General features: G+C 49.2%; 1 protein-coding gene across 6 annotated transcripts in view; it reads right to left on the bottom strand.

The window, feature by feature from the left end:
* The window catches only part of LOC139552338 (protein PRRC2B-like), a 43,239-nt gene that overhangs the window by 5,456 nt on the left and 23,585 nt on the right, over positions 1-14,198 (bottom strand). For 4 of the 6 annotated variants that reach the window (XM_071363966.1, XM_071363971.1, XM_071363969.1 and 1 more), the window contains exons 4-26: positions 13,368-13,470; positions 13,194-13,257; positions 12,851-12,994; positions 12,312-12,634; positions 12,077-12,213; positions 11,736-11,905; positions 11,515-11,602; positions 11,239-11,398; positions 9,406-9,751; positions 9,019-9,164; positions 6,978-7,182; positions 4,259-6,614; positions 3,921-4,084; positions 3,612-3,724; positions 2,997-3,138; positions 2,471-2,826; positions 2,194-2,295; positions 1,817-2,000; positions 1,585-1,682; positions 1,047-1,412; positions 738-905; positions 316-354; positions 106-185 (exon numbers count right to left, since the gene is read on the bottom strand). In XM_071363966.1, coding sequence (XP_071220067.1) covers positions 106-185; positions 316-354; positions 738-905; positions 1,047-1,412; positions 1,585-1,682; positions 1,817-2,000; positions 2,194-2,295; positions 2,471-2,826; positions 2,997-3,138; positions 3,612-3,724; positions 3,921-4,084; positions 4,259-6,614; positions 6,978-7,182; positions 9,019-9,164; positions 9,406-9,751; positions 11,239-11,398; positions 11,515-11,602; positions 11,736-11,905; positions 12,077-12,213; positions 12,312-12,634; positions 12,851-12,994; positions 13,194-13,257; positions 13,368-13,470 — 6,054 coding nt within the window. The remainder of the gene's footprint in view (positions 1-105; positions 186-315; positions 355-737; positions 906-1,046; positions 1,413-1,584; positions 1,683-1,816; positions 2,001-2,193; positions 2,296-2,470; positions 2,827-2,996; positions 3,139-3,611; positions 3,725-3,920; positions 4,085-4,258; positions 6,615-6,977; positions 7,183-9,018; positions 9,165-9,405; positions 9,752-11,238; positions 11,399-11,514; positions 11,603-11,735; positions 11,906-12,076; positions 12,214-12,311; positions 12,635-12,850; positions 12,995-13,193; positions 13,258-13,367; positions 13,471-14,198) is intronic. The other 2 variants (XM_071363970.1, XM_071363972.1) reach the window with 1 other exon arrangement.

The raw sequence follows: 14,198 nt of genomic DNA, 5'->3' as shown, positions 1-14,198 counted from the left end.
TGCCATGTTACAATAACATGAACACGTGTTTATAAGGATACAAACTAAGAGTAGCCGTGTTGCGGTCTAACAGCTTCAGGGTGACATTTAGCTGTTCCAGCTCACCTGTTGTATCCTCCAGGCATGCCCTGGGAGTGATTGGGCTTGTCAGAGAACTGGAAACCTTTCATTTCCATCTGGGAGGTCTAGAGGATAAACAAACAAACCACACAAACAAACATCCCCATTAAATGTACATGTAAGAACATCTCAATGCCATCTATGAAATGTCATAGTTCACCCAAATGACAAATTCACTCATACGTTTTTCCTTACCTTGTAAGTAGTATACGGACCAGTAGAGATTGGGAAATTCTGCAAAAACATTCAGTCACAACAACACAGTAATTGTGATTTAGGTGAACTTTCCCCTCTATTTCAAAGGGATGGGTTTCACTTAATTCAATGTGCATTTTTTCTGTTTACACATGAAATGTTTCCAAATCCAACCTAAAGCTAACATTGACCAATTTTTTTTAATTTTTTTTATTTTACCGTTATTTTACCAGGTAAGTTGACTGAGAACACATTCTCATTTGCAGCAACGACCTGGGGAATAGTTACAGGGGAGAGGAGGGGGATGAATGAGCCAATTGTAAACTGGGGATTATTAGGTGACCATGATGGTTGAGGGCCAGATTGGGTAGTTGGGCTGTATCATTGTTGGAAGGGACACTTGGTGGGTCTCTGGCTCTCACCTCTCTGCTGCCGGTCATGACTGGGGGCTGGGAGCCAGGGGGGAGCATTCTGCGGGCAGCTCCCACGGAGAGGTTCTGGCCCTGCTGGAGCTGGATGGACTGGGGCAGGATGAGGTGCTGCTGGGCAGAGCCATAACGCAGCTGAGAGCCCGGCAAGGGCATGGTCACCTGGAGAGAGAGAGAGAGAGAGGGATGATCAATGCATTGGACTTTGAAACATTGAATTATGAGAGTATGTTTCCATTAAAAGCCAAACTAACTGTTTTCCTTCAAACTAATACAAGTGTGCCACAGAGTGGCTCCTCTTACCTGGATGAGCTGGGAGTCCATGAGCTGGGAGGAGCCCATGCCAGGGCCCTGGTTCATCTGGCCGTCGTAGACCATGGCCTGGCTGCCATTCATTGGCTGGTAGTGGGAGCCAGACTGGGGCTTGACCATATCCGACGGCTGCATGCCCGGGTAGGCCGAGTAGGGCCCCTTGAGGGGGCCACCACCTGACAGCACCATGGGGCTGGGCTGGGACAGATTGGGGTGCATGTATACCTGGGACCTGAAGGAGGGAATGGAGTTGAACATCTCCTGGGACTGTGAGACGGGCAGGCCCCCCCGGAGACCAAGCTGGGCCTGGGCCTGCAGAGAGGTGTGCAGGGAGATGGGGATCTGCTGGGCAGCTGCCTGCGTGCACACATGGGAAGGAGTGAATTATAATATTACAGTTGGTGTTCCGCTGCACAGTGTAGTTTTGTTGATTATTGCCAAAAAGAAAACCCCCCCAATAAATGTGTTTTTTATTAAAAAGAAAAATGGAATAAAATCCTGTAAGACCCTATACTTGTGAGTGAAGTACCTGTTGGTAGCTCTGCTGCTGGGTCATGGTTGGGGGCACCAGACGAGGCTGGCTGGGAAAAACATGGCCGTCCAGATACAGCGGGGGGATATGGTTACCTACAGAGAGGGAAATACAATTATGTTTTTTCAAAAGTTGTAATAACAACACACAAATGTAGATTTCATACAATGCATAGTCCTTGGCCAAATATACCAATAATGTCTGTTAATGTGTCTGAGTGTCCCTTTACCCTGCATGGACATGGAAGGTGCCACAGAGGCTACGGGCATTGGCACCCCTCCAAAGGAGCTGTAGCTGACCCCACTGGAGGAGCCTACAGTGCAGGGGGGCTGGGCACCAGCGGCAACCCCACCAGGAGAGCCCTGCTCAGGGAGAGACTGGGAGTTCTCCCACGCCTTACGGGCTGACTCCATCTGAGGAAGAGGGGCCGAAGGGAGGCAACTGTTTAGTGAAAGTACACCAAAAAAACATTTTGGAGTTTACTAATGTTTATCTGATCTGACATTTAGCCAGGTAGGTTATTGAGAATTAAATCTCTAACAAGACTAATGTTTAGAGAGGTCTGATTTGTGGAAAGTGAGAGGTAGTGTGGTGGGGGTGGTGTACCTTGAGTGTGAGGTCAGCGCTGGGGAAAGAGATGGGGTTGAGGTTGATGCCAGGCTGCAGGTGGTCTCTACGCAGCATGGGGATGGCCTGGGTCAGGGCCGGCTACACACAGACAGAAGTTAACAACTAGTCAATGACATCTTTTGTCCATTTTACATTAATTTATATTTATTTAATCAAGCCACTTCATGGTGAAGCAATTTCAAGGATTCCTTTCAATACACCACCCTATAATCATGAGGTGACATCTGGTAGTACTCAGTGTATTTGTACTCACGTTGCTGGCAAGGGTGACCTGTAGCTTGGTGACGGGGTTGGACACAGGCACTGGGGTGGACCTGGGCGGTAGGCTGAAGTCAGAGTCCTTGGCGCTAACGCCAAACTCTATGGGCGGCACAGGCAGCACTGTGTCCGCGTGGAGGTTCACGCCGTTGACGGGCGTAATGGGCCCGCCCTCCAGACCCTCCGAGCCCTTGCGGTGCTTGAGCAAGCGCTCGTTGCCGATGGGGCCGGGCTTGTGCTGCTCCTTGCTCTGCTCAGGCCCCGCGTCAGAGTCCTCAGAGTTGGGCTCGCTGCCTGTATAAGACACCTGCTTGGTCCACGAGTCTCCTCCAGATGACTGGACTGACAGAGCTAAAGGGTATGAAAATAATGTAAGAACCACTGGAGTCAAAGATTCTCTTTAACACAGTTGACAACACAATGTTCATCTGGAAAGAAAAGCAGAGTATGGGCAACAGAGTGAGTTACTCTTATCAGATGGGGTGGAAGATGAGTTGTGAGCACTGGGGTGTTAGTCCTACCGGAGCTGTTGGTCTCCCAGATCTCAGTGCCCAGGTTGTTGGCAGAGAGGCCCTCCTCTGGCTGATCCATGGTCATGCCACCCTGCTTCTTGGCAAACCGTGGGGGCATCTTGGAGGTGATCGGTCTGTTCTTCACCGGCACCTGCAGTGTGAGGTAGAGGAAGACATTTTTTCATAGATGAAGTACAACATAGCTGCTCAAGTGGCGGCAGGTAGCCTAGTGGTTAGAGCGTGGGACTAGTAACCGAAAAGTTGCAAGATCGAATCCCGGAGCTGACAAGGTAAAAATCTTTCGTTCTGCCCCTGAACAAGGCAGTTAACCCACTGCTCCTAGGCCGTCATTGAAAATAAGTGACTGAAAGTAACTGACTTGTCTAGTTAAATAAAAGTAAAATAAAAATAAGGCATGTACAACTATACAATTGAGATATTTCTGAAAAAACATTTAGTTAAAGTATTGCTGCTTGCAATAATCCATTTGAAATTTAGATTTTACTCAATACAGGTTCTATTCTCGAGACACCCAAAGCCCTTGTGCCCATTATTTCAGACGTGCCCATTATTTCAGACGTATTTAAATGTTTCGGGATTATTTTAAATGTTCTGTCAATTTACCGGAGCTCCATGTTCCTTCCTCCTCCTGTCGTCTTCCTGTGGAAGATGACGCTGCTGTTTCTTGGACAGGTCCTGGAACCCATCTGGACTGGAACCCCCAGCATCCCCCTCAACTGGAAGACATACACTTATGCCATTACAACACACTGTGATAGGAAATATGAAAATAGAAAATTGAATTTACAAAAAGACAACCATGGAGCACATTAAATCAGTCTGTGGGCCGCATCTGGTCCATGGGTCACAAGTTTGAGAACCCTGGTTACATTTGAGCCGTGCTTTACTATGAGGTTGGTGCCTGGCACTCACTGTGGTAGCTGGTGAGGTCGTACTGAGACAATGGCTCGGCCAGGTCTCCCTTTACAGACCGAGTCTTCAGCTCCTTGTCCAGCTTCTTCCCTGAGTGTTCGTTGGACTGGTGGCCCTCCTCAGACTGCTCGACACAGTAGACTAGGCCTGAATCCTCTTTGTTCCTGCAGAAAGGGAGAGACATTCCATGAGTCAGGTGTTCGCATTAAAGGGTGTTGCTTTTAAAAGCTACAGTATCATGATGCCATGAGGATGTTTTGAAAAAAATTAAATATCCACAGTGTTGTTGAACATTCTCACACCGAGTTAGCGTAAGCCAAAGTTAGCACAGTACTCACCTCCTATGGTTGGAGGCCCCTCCGTTCTGCCAGCCGTCGTTCCTGTTGCAGGAGGGCAGTGCGTTGGGGTTCTCTGAGGAACGTGTCATCTTGTTCCCTTCCAGTAGAGCCGGCTCTCCCTTCCTGTTCTGCCGGTCCATCAGGGGGCGCTGGCTGGAGAAGCTTCTCTTGGCCAGCTCCCTCTTCTCCACAGAGCCAAGCTCCCCGTGGCCAGAGTCTGAGTGCACATCTCCACCGTGGGCTTGCTGCTGCTGCCCTCCACCTCGCTTCTCCCTCCAGTCGTTGAAGTCGCTGTTCTCCGAGCCAGTCTCCCAGTCCTCAGCCTGGCCATGCTGACCACCGGACCTCCCTCCCCCTCCGGAGTAGTGGCCACTGGGCCAGCCGTCTTCTCTACTTCCCTCCTTGGAGCGGCCTGGCCAGGGGTTGGCGAATCCGTCCGATCCGTTGATATACTCGTCACTGGTCCACTGGCCGCTGCCGGGCTCCCTCTCTTGACGTAGTCGGCGGAAGCGCGGGGGCTTGTCCTGGCGTGGCGGCCGCCGTCTTCTTAACTGCTGTTGTCCAGGGTTGTCGTTGTCTATGTAGTACTCTCCCTCCAAGCCACGGTCCTCTGTGCCATTCTCCATGAAGGAACCGGTAGAGCCGGTAAACTTGGGGGTGTATTTGAGGGGCTCGCGCTCTGCAGGTGGTGGTCTTCTGGAGAAGGTTTCGGTGCCCGGGCCATAGCCGTTCTCCAGCATTGGCCCACCGCCGCTGCCGAACTGTGTCCCCCGGCCCCTCCAGGTGGAGGTGTCTCTGGAGCTGTTGTTGAACCCCCGGCCGGTGTTGTAGCCCCTGCCAGTGTCGAGTCTGGGAGGCAGAGAGCAGCCGCCGAACCCCCTGCTGCTGGCCTTGGCTTTGTCGTCTCGGGCGTCGCTAGCCGCCTGGTCTTCAGTGTACACCTTGTTCGACCTCCACGAGTCTCGGTCAGCCTTCCTGGTCTCTCCCTGCTCTGGGTAGCTGACACCCTCTCCGTTTTCAGAGCCCTTCTGGCGCCGCCGCTTGGGCAGCTCCTCGTACTCGGAGGTCTCGCTCAGAGTCTCGCTGACGTTGCGCCTCCTTGGCTTCCCCCTCTGCAGGTCTTCCACCTTGACAAAGTCCCTGGGCAGTCCTCTACCTCTGCCTGGTCTCTGGGCTCCAACGGCGTCCCTGCTGTTATTGTTGTTGTAGCTTCCTCTGGGGTTCTCTCCGCCTCGGCCTCCCCGGTCTCCTCTGGAGCTGAACTCCCTGAAGCCGCCACGGCTTCGACCTCTACCCGTTCCCCTGGCTCCGGCAAAGGCCTGCTCCTCATCGACGAAGATCCAGTTGTTGCGTCGTGGTGCGGCAGGCTCCCTGCTCTCCTGGTCGTCTCTAGAGGACTGGCTCTTCCCACTGTCCCAGCTGCTCTCCTTGGGCAAATCCTCACTGTGGGGACTGGATGGCTGCTCTACTTTAGCAGGGGCTGGTGGTGGGTGTTGCTTCCCTTCTGGCTGCTTCTCGATAGCAGGTGAGGCGGAGCGTCTGTTACTTACTAGGGGCTGGTTGTCTTTCTTCAGGTCATATACATTGGTGAGCACTTCTTTCTCCAGGCGGTAAGGGACTACCTTCTCCCCGGGCTCCACTTTGGGCTTCTCGTTCTCCTTCTCTTCCACTTTGAGGGCCTTGAGCACAGGCTTCTTAATGGGACCGGTCCTGCGGGTCAGGGTCCTACCACTGGTCTCAGATGGCTGGCTTACACTGCTGGCGGAGGTGGTGGAGCCAGGATCAAACCACTGGTTCTGAACACCAACACCACCTTCCTTCTTCTTCTTCTGGCCTCCATCTCGCCTCCAGAAGTCTGAGTCAAAGCCCTTTTCCTTGGCGGTGTCGAAGACATCGTCGCGGTGGTCAGTGCTGTCCTTCAGGTGCCCGTCTTTGGGTTCCTGTTTGGGGTAGTCGCCGTCTGTGTTCTGCTGCTGGGGCCGGCTCAGGGCTGTGGAGAGCAGGCCTTGGTTGTGCGAGTGGTGGTCCCTGTCGGTGCCTCTGCTCTGGTGGTAGGCCGGATGGGAGAGGTCGTGAGAGGGGTTGTCTAGGCACTCGTTTCCCCTCTCTTCATACAAGTCCTGCTGGGAGCAGGTCCTGTCAATCCGGTCGTCTGGCTGGCTCCTGTCTGAGCTCTCGTGCTGTCTCTGGTAGGGTGGGGTGAAACTGCGAGGGGGGTAGCCATCTTGGTTCCAAACGGGGTAGGGCTCGGTGGAGGGGGCCCTCCTCTCGTGATGCATGCTGGGGTGGCAGCCCTCGTCAGAGGTGGACCCTGGGCTGTTCAGGTGGTCTGGCTGCATCAGCGGTTTCATCATTCCTACACAAAAACAGAGTGTTTTTTACAGTAAGAGATACAGGATTGTTTAGGAATCTATATCAGTCTATAAAGTTCGATAATGCTGTCAAACTAAAAAGATAGATCCTTTTAAAGGGATCCCCTTACCATTCCCTTCAGTATAGGGTTTCCCAACCCTCTCCTCAGGACTCAACAAACTATTTCTAATTTTTGTTTTAACCCTAAACTGGCACACTTGATTCAATTAGTCAAAGGTTTGACGATTAGTTGACTAATTGAATTAGGTGCGACAGTTAAACAAAAATGTGAAACGTCTAGGGGGGGCTAAGGAGAGGGTTGGGAAACCCTGCTTTAGTACAACAAGACTATTTTCTCAGGTCTAACCTGAAGAGTGGACAGCGTTAGGGTAGTAGTCTACAGGGGAGCGGCCCTGGGCCATGCGTGGGTCCATGAAGGGGGGCATCATCATCCAGCGGGGGTCAAAGCCCAGCACGTGTGGGGGGTAGTAGCCCCTCTGGGGGTGGCTGGAGCCGGAGGGGGCGGGGTGGCCAGACTGCTGCTGCCAGTGCTGCATCTTATACACTTGCTCCTGAGAGTGGGAGGGACACAGAGCAGAAACTCATTTAGTATAAACACTGGTACAATTATTCACCTCACATAAATAAATAAAAAAGTGACTAGATGCAGTTAACCTGTTTGGGATAGGGGGCAGCATTTTCACTTTTGCATGAAATGTGTGCCCAGAGTAAACTGCCTGCTACTCTGTTCGAGATGCTAATATATGCATATTATTAGTAGTATTGGATAAAAAAACTCTGAAGTTTCTAAAACTGTTTGAATGATGTCTGAGTATAACAGAACTCATATGGCAGGCAAAAACCTGAGAAAAATCCAACCAGGAAGTGGGAAATCTGAGGTTTGTAGTTTTTCAAAGCTTGGCCTACAGAATACACAGTGTCTATGGGGTTAAGTTTCACTTCCTAAGGCTTCCACTAGATGTCAACCGTCTTTAGAAACTTGTTTCAGGCTTCTGCTATAAAGGAGGGGCTCATGAGACCTGTTTGAGTCAGTGGTCTGGCAGAGTGTCTCAGGCTCGTGACGCACGCTCCCGACAGAGTTACCTCTCGTTCCAGTGCTTTGCTACAGACGATGGAATTCTCCGGTTGGAACATTATTGTTGATTTATGTTAACATCCTAAAGATTGATTCCATACATCGTTTGATATGTTTCTACGACCTGTAACGGAACTTTTTGAGTGTTTGTCTGGACCTAGTGCTCATGAAGATGGATTACTAGGCTGAACACGCTAACAACTAGTGGCTATTTGGACATAAATGATGGACTTTATGGAACAAATCAGTCATTTATTGTCAAACTGGGATTCCTGGGAGTGCATTTTGATGAAGATCATCAAAGGTAAGTGAATATTTATCATGTTATTTCTAACTTCTGTCGACTCCAACACGGCGGAAATTTATTTGGCTGGATTTGACTGGATTGGGCTCTGAGCGCCGTACTCAAATTATGCTTTTTCCGTAAAGTTTTTTTGAAATCTGACACAGCGGGTGCATTAAGGAGAAGTCTATCTTTAATTCTGTGAATAACACTTGTATCTTTTATCGATGTTTATTATGAGTATTTCTGAGATTTCTGTGGCTATCTGCAAGATCACCGGATGTTTTGGAATCAAAACATTACTGCACGTAACGCGCCAATGTTTAAACTGAGATTTTTGGATATAAATATTCACATTATCGAGCAAAACATACATGTATTGTGTAACATGATGTCCTATGAGTGTCATCTAATGAAGATCAAAGGTTAGTAATTAATTTTATCTATATTTCTGCTTTTTGTGACTCCTATCTTTGGCTGGAAAATGGCTGTGTGTTTTTTTGACTTGGCTCTGAACTAACATAATCATATGTTGTGCTTTCGCTGTAAAACCTTTTGAAATCGGACACGATGGGTAGATTAACAAGATGTTTATCTTTCATTTGCTGTATTGAACTTGTTAATGTGTGAAAGTTACATATTTCAAAACAAAAAAAATATTTTTGAATTTCCCGCGCTGCCTTTTCAGTGGAATGTTGTCGAGGGGTTCCACTAGCGGAACGCCTGCGCTAGAAAGGTTAAAGACCTTTTGGAACTGTACTATAAGCAGTGAGTGGGTCTTTTATTCCTGTTTTGTTGTGTATCCTATTGCTACGTATCCACCACTGAACTAAATAGAAAATGACACAAGCACACCCTTCATAATACCCTCCCCTTTCCAGTCAAGAAGGACAGTCGCTACGGAAAACACCTGCTCATGTGAACTCTGACGGGCCTTTCTAGTGCCGCTGGGCGCTAATCCTGGCAGGAATTAGGGAGGGGGATTAGGGGCTCGAGGGAACGGGCTGTTGCATCGGCCGGGCGGCTCACCTGCTGCTGCTTTTGGAAGCGGGGCGGTAGGGGAGAGTTGGATTCGGCCCCGGCATCGTCCTCGCTGCGGTAGGAGGCGAATCCCGAGGTGGCCTTGTCCCTGTAGTCCTGCTGTCTGGGGGAGTGCTCCAAGAGACACTCAGCGTCTGGGACAGGAGAGGAGAGGGAGCGGGATATAATCCTACTTTTACTTAACTACCTCTGTAAACCATTCAGTAAAATGCTCCATTTCAACAATAAGTGAACACACACACACACACATATATACATATATATATATATCTATCTCTGAGAAGGTTATTGTTGCAATTGCAAATGAGTATTTTCTCATCTGACCAACCTGGATAAATGTTTATTAAACAAACAGTAATAGCAGATTGGTGTTACCTTTCGTGCCGTACTGCCAGCTCTCTGGGTGGTTTTTGCTCTCTCTTCCAGGGGACAGTGCTGCATCCTTGCTCTCCCCGTCCTTTGCTTCCTCCTCAGACCTCGACAACTGCCTCTCCATCTTCCCAAACTTCTCATCTAGCCTCTTGAGCTTCTCGGCACATGCGGCCAGTCTTTCCTCGCGGGCACGCCTCTCCTCCTCCTCCCTGCGTCGGCGTGCTCTCTCCACAGCCTCTGAGAGCTCAGGGGAAACAAACTTGCCCCGGGCTGGGACCTGGCGCTCCTCCTGGTCTTCCAGGGGTTCACCCTGTTGGGCCATGCCCAGCCCGGAGCTCTTCTGCTGTGCCTGTGGACAGCACAGAGGCGTTACCATGGGAAGGACTCTCCATGATTTGGGTTCTGTGCTCAATGGACTCATGAATAGTCTTCTCTGAGCTACAGGTGTACAGTATATACAGCGCACTGGGAAAACATTCAGACACCTCGACTTTCCACATTTTGCTACGTTAAAGCCTTCTAAAATTGATTAAATTGTTCATCTACACACAATACCCCATTTTGACAAAGAAAAACAGGTTATAATTTTTTGCAACTGTATTATAAATTGCATTTACAAAAGTATTCAGACCCTTTAATCAGTACTTTGTTGAGGCACTCTGGAGCAGGTTTTCATCAAGGATCCCTCTGTACTTTGGGCCATTCATATTTCCCTCAATCATGACTAGTCTCCAAGTCCCTGCAGCTGAAAACATCCCCTACATGCTTCACAGTAGGGATGGTGTCAGGTTTCCCCCAGACGTGAGGCTTGGCATTCAGGCCAAAGAGTTCACTCTTGGCTTCATCAGACCAGAATCTTGTTTCTCATGGTCTGAGAGTATTTAGGTACCTTTTGGCAAACTCCAAGCGGGCTGTCCTGTGCCTTTTTACTGAGGAGTTGCTACCCTCTGGCCACTACCCTAAAGGCCTGATTGGTGGAGTGCTGTAGGGAGGGTTGTCCTTCTGGAAAGTTCACCTCATCTCCACAGAGGAACTCCGGAGCTCTACCAGAGTGACCAACGGGTTCTTGGTCCCCTCCCTGACTAAGGCTGTTCTCTTCCGATTGCGCAGTTTGGCCGGGAGGCCAGCTCTAGGAAGAGTCTTGGTGGTTCCAAACTTCTTCCATTTGAGAATGATGGAGGCCACTGTGTTCTTGGGGACCTTCAATGCACCAGAACTATTTTGGTACAATTCCCTAGATCTGTGCCTCGACACAATCCTGTCTCGGGGCTCTATGGACAATTCCTTCGACCTCATGACTTGGTTTTTGCTCTGACGTGCACTGTCAACTGTGGGACCTTACATAGACAGGTGTGTGCCTTTCCAAATCATGTCCAATCAATTGAATTTACCAGAGGTGGATTCCAATCAAGTTGTAGAAACATCTCAAGGATGATCAATGGAAACAGTATGCACCTGATCTCTATTTCGAGTCTCATAGCAAAGGGTCTGAATACTTATGTAAATATGGTATCTGTTTTCTTTTACTTTAAATACATTTACAAAAATTGTCATTATGGGGTATTGTGTGTAGATTAATCAATGTTTTTCGTCATCAATTTTAAAATAAGGCTGTAACGTAACAAAAAGTGAATCTCTCGTCCATTGCCTCAACTTTATATTGCCTTCCTTTCCCTGGTCTCCTCTATTTTATGAGCAGTGATATGTGAAATGACTGAACGGGTTCCTGCCATATTGCTTTCAACTCAAAAAGTCAGAGATCAGTGGTATTGAAGAGGCTAGGGGGACCAGGCAAGGTAGCAGTCTGAGGCATAGTGGACCCCAGTATGATCTTACCTGTGCTTCTCCAGAGGGGAACCTGCCATTGGTGTTCCTGTGGGCCATCTGCTCCTGGTAGGCAAGGTAAGCCTCCTCCTCAGGGCCCTCCTGGGGGTATGGCCCCTCTCCTGAGCTCAGGGATAACTGGCGCTCACGACGTTGGTTCTCCCATTCAGCCCTGGATCAGAGATGGACCCAGAAATCTCACCATCAGTCACTGCACTTAAAATGACAGAAATTGCACCGACAATATTAATTTAGTCACAAACACAAAGGGGGTGGGGGTAATCTCACCACATCTTGTTCTTTTCACCAGCGGCATGCTCCTCCTCATCATCACTGAACTTGAGTTTCTCGCCGTAATCAACTTCTTCATGGATACCTGGAACAGCAAGGGAGCAACATTTTAATTAAGGTCAAACTAGTTCCGTTGGGGCACATGTACAGAAATGTTGCCTTTGATGCATGTTGTTTCAGTCTTTGTATGATGACGATAATAACGGGAACCCCCCTACCTGCCCAGCCGTCTTCACAGTCGTTGTCTAGCTCATCCAGATCCTTCAGGTCATCTGGGTTGATGATTGCCGGACGAGGGGGTCTGTCGCCAGGTCGACGGATGGGTCGGGAGGAGGGGTTGCGCAGGGGCCCGCGGATGAAGCGGTTTTCTCCTCTCCCCACCTCACCACTACAAGGAGAATAGGAACATGGGGAGGTGAGAGGTCTGCATTTATTTTTTTTGCTAAGTAAAATAAATAATTCCCAGCATTTGTATTATCCTTTTTAAATCTTTCATGATAATTTTAACTGAGCATTGCTCACACTTCCAGACAGTGGGCATATGCAGGTGACTACTTACTTGACAGGCTCTTGGTTGTTATTGGGGTAGGGCTGCCTGAAGGTGGGCCTGTTGTCAAAGCGGACTGGGGCGACCACAGTGACAGGGCCAGTGTGTTCAGCAGTGCCGGGAGCATCACAAGTCTCTTTGAGGCACATCTGAAAACCAATGGCCAAAAAGCATACAGTCAGAACAGAATCTTGCATTATGGTGTCATAAAGTGAAAATAAATGGAGAGTAGTACTGCGCTACATACAAAGGCAGGCAGCATGTCGTGGTAGGTGGTGGTGGTAGGGTGGTGATGGCTCAGGGCAGGGGGGGCGGGCCTGCGGAGTGGCTGGGCGGGGCGCAGAGAGATCTCCTTGGGCTCCGGGGCTGGAGGGGCGCTGACACTGGTGGCAGTGGTGGGACTGACCATGGGGGCAGAGAGAATAGAGGAGGCAGAGGGGGGAAGAGGAGGGGGGGAGCTCCCAGTCTCAGCCACGCCGCTGGCCTTGCCCTCGGTCTCTGAAGGCAGGCAGGCCGGCAGGGATGAGGGCACAAGGTTCCTCCCACCACCCTCCCTCCAACTTGTCACATCTGGAGAGACAAGAGGAAAACGAATTTGAGAAAAGAAGGCCGTGGCATAAGAGTTAAGTGGTGAAATTGCAGCGTATTCAGTTGTTTTAAAGTATGTGCACAATATTTTCCCATGGCACTTGTTAGATTATTAGCAAATATGCTGCGAGGCATTTGGGCCACTTTTGAACTTCAGTCAATTTTTGTGCCACCACAGCCATTGTTCACTGGACTCACTCTGGGGGCGGAGGCTTGGTCCGGGCCCATACGACGGATCGAAGGTGCTTCTTTCCTTGCCAGCCTTGTCCTGTTCCCCAGCAGCCTTCAGCGTTGGAAATTCCTCGTGAGAGAAGGGCTGCAGTCGGTTTGAGGCCCTTAAACCTGCCATTGCCATGAAAACAAGTGGCACAGCTGTCAGTCAGAGAAGTAAAAAATAAAACAGAGGCTGCTGGAGAATCATTATGAGGTGTGGTGGAGACATGCAGTAAATTGGAGCATGTCAGAGGTCTGATAGCAAATCCATCAAAGTTGATCACAGACACAGTGATTTTAAGCAGTTGGGTTTCCGATTCCAACTCACCATCTAGTTCTACGGCCTTTCCATTTAGATGGGCCCATTGCTTTGGTCCACTTGTGTTTGTGCTCTGTAGAAAGGAAGGAATTTTATTTAACTTGAAAAACACAATTCCAATAAAAACAATACAATGTGAAACCGCAAGCTGTAGAAGATAAAAAGTAGAGAGGCCAAACCCACCTCTTGACTGGCTACCGGTGTGGTCTTCTGGAGATTGGAGACAGATTTCTGTAAAGCCAGCTGCGGCTGCAACTCCGGCAGCTGTTGTGTTGATGCAATGGAACTGAGGGAGGAGACAGAGGGAACCATCACTCCATCAGCTCAGGACAGAACACAGAGGCAGACTAGATGCATACAAATCTTGTGCCAAGACACATACTGTGCACAGTATCACTTCGGCACATTACAGAACTTGGACACATAACCCAGCAAGAATCTCTTGGAGAATTTAGAAATAAATAGTACACCCACTTCTCACGTACCAGGCAGCATTACAAAAATACTCACTTTTTTCTGCTGTCTGGAATCGAATGACTAGTGTGAGAAATGTGATGTACCTGCTATGCAAATGACACTAAATAAAAAGTAGCACCCTAATGCTGGTTTTATAATTGCCATATGTTTGGTGTTCATGCAACATTGCCATATACTCATTGTACATTAGTCATCCTGCTCGCACTCCTCCAGCCACCCACACTAAACAATAGAGTGGTCACTTCCCACCACTCAACTCCCACACAATCAGCTCTACGACTGCATGTCAGCTAACCTTGAGGTAGCAAACAAACGCCCCTCAAGTCTGCGACACAAAGACGAAAGACTATCTTTCCTGCAACTGCACTTGGGCCAAAGTGTTTGAACGCATCCATACAAAAAGTGCACAGACACACTCTGCAGGAAAGTGTACAGAAACAAACTCCAACATATTGTGTACCAGGTGAACAAAAACCCATTTCCTTGCTCATCAATGCCACTATCCCCCTATTCTTGCATCATCCAGCTAATGTTACC

The sequence above is a fragment of the Salvelinus alpinus genome, chromosome 24 (genome assembly GCF_045679555.1).
Source record: "Salvelinus alpinus chromosome 24, SLU_Salpinus.1, whole genome shotgun sequence".
In the NCBI taxonomy this organism is placed as follows: Eukaryota; Metazoa; Chordata; class Actinopteri; order Salmoniformes; family Salmonidae; genus Salvelinus; species Salvelinus alpinus.
Note: the sequence above shows the minus strand (reverse complement) of the source record. Positions and strands in the feature narration are given on the sequence as shown.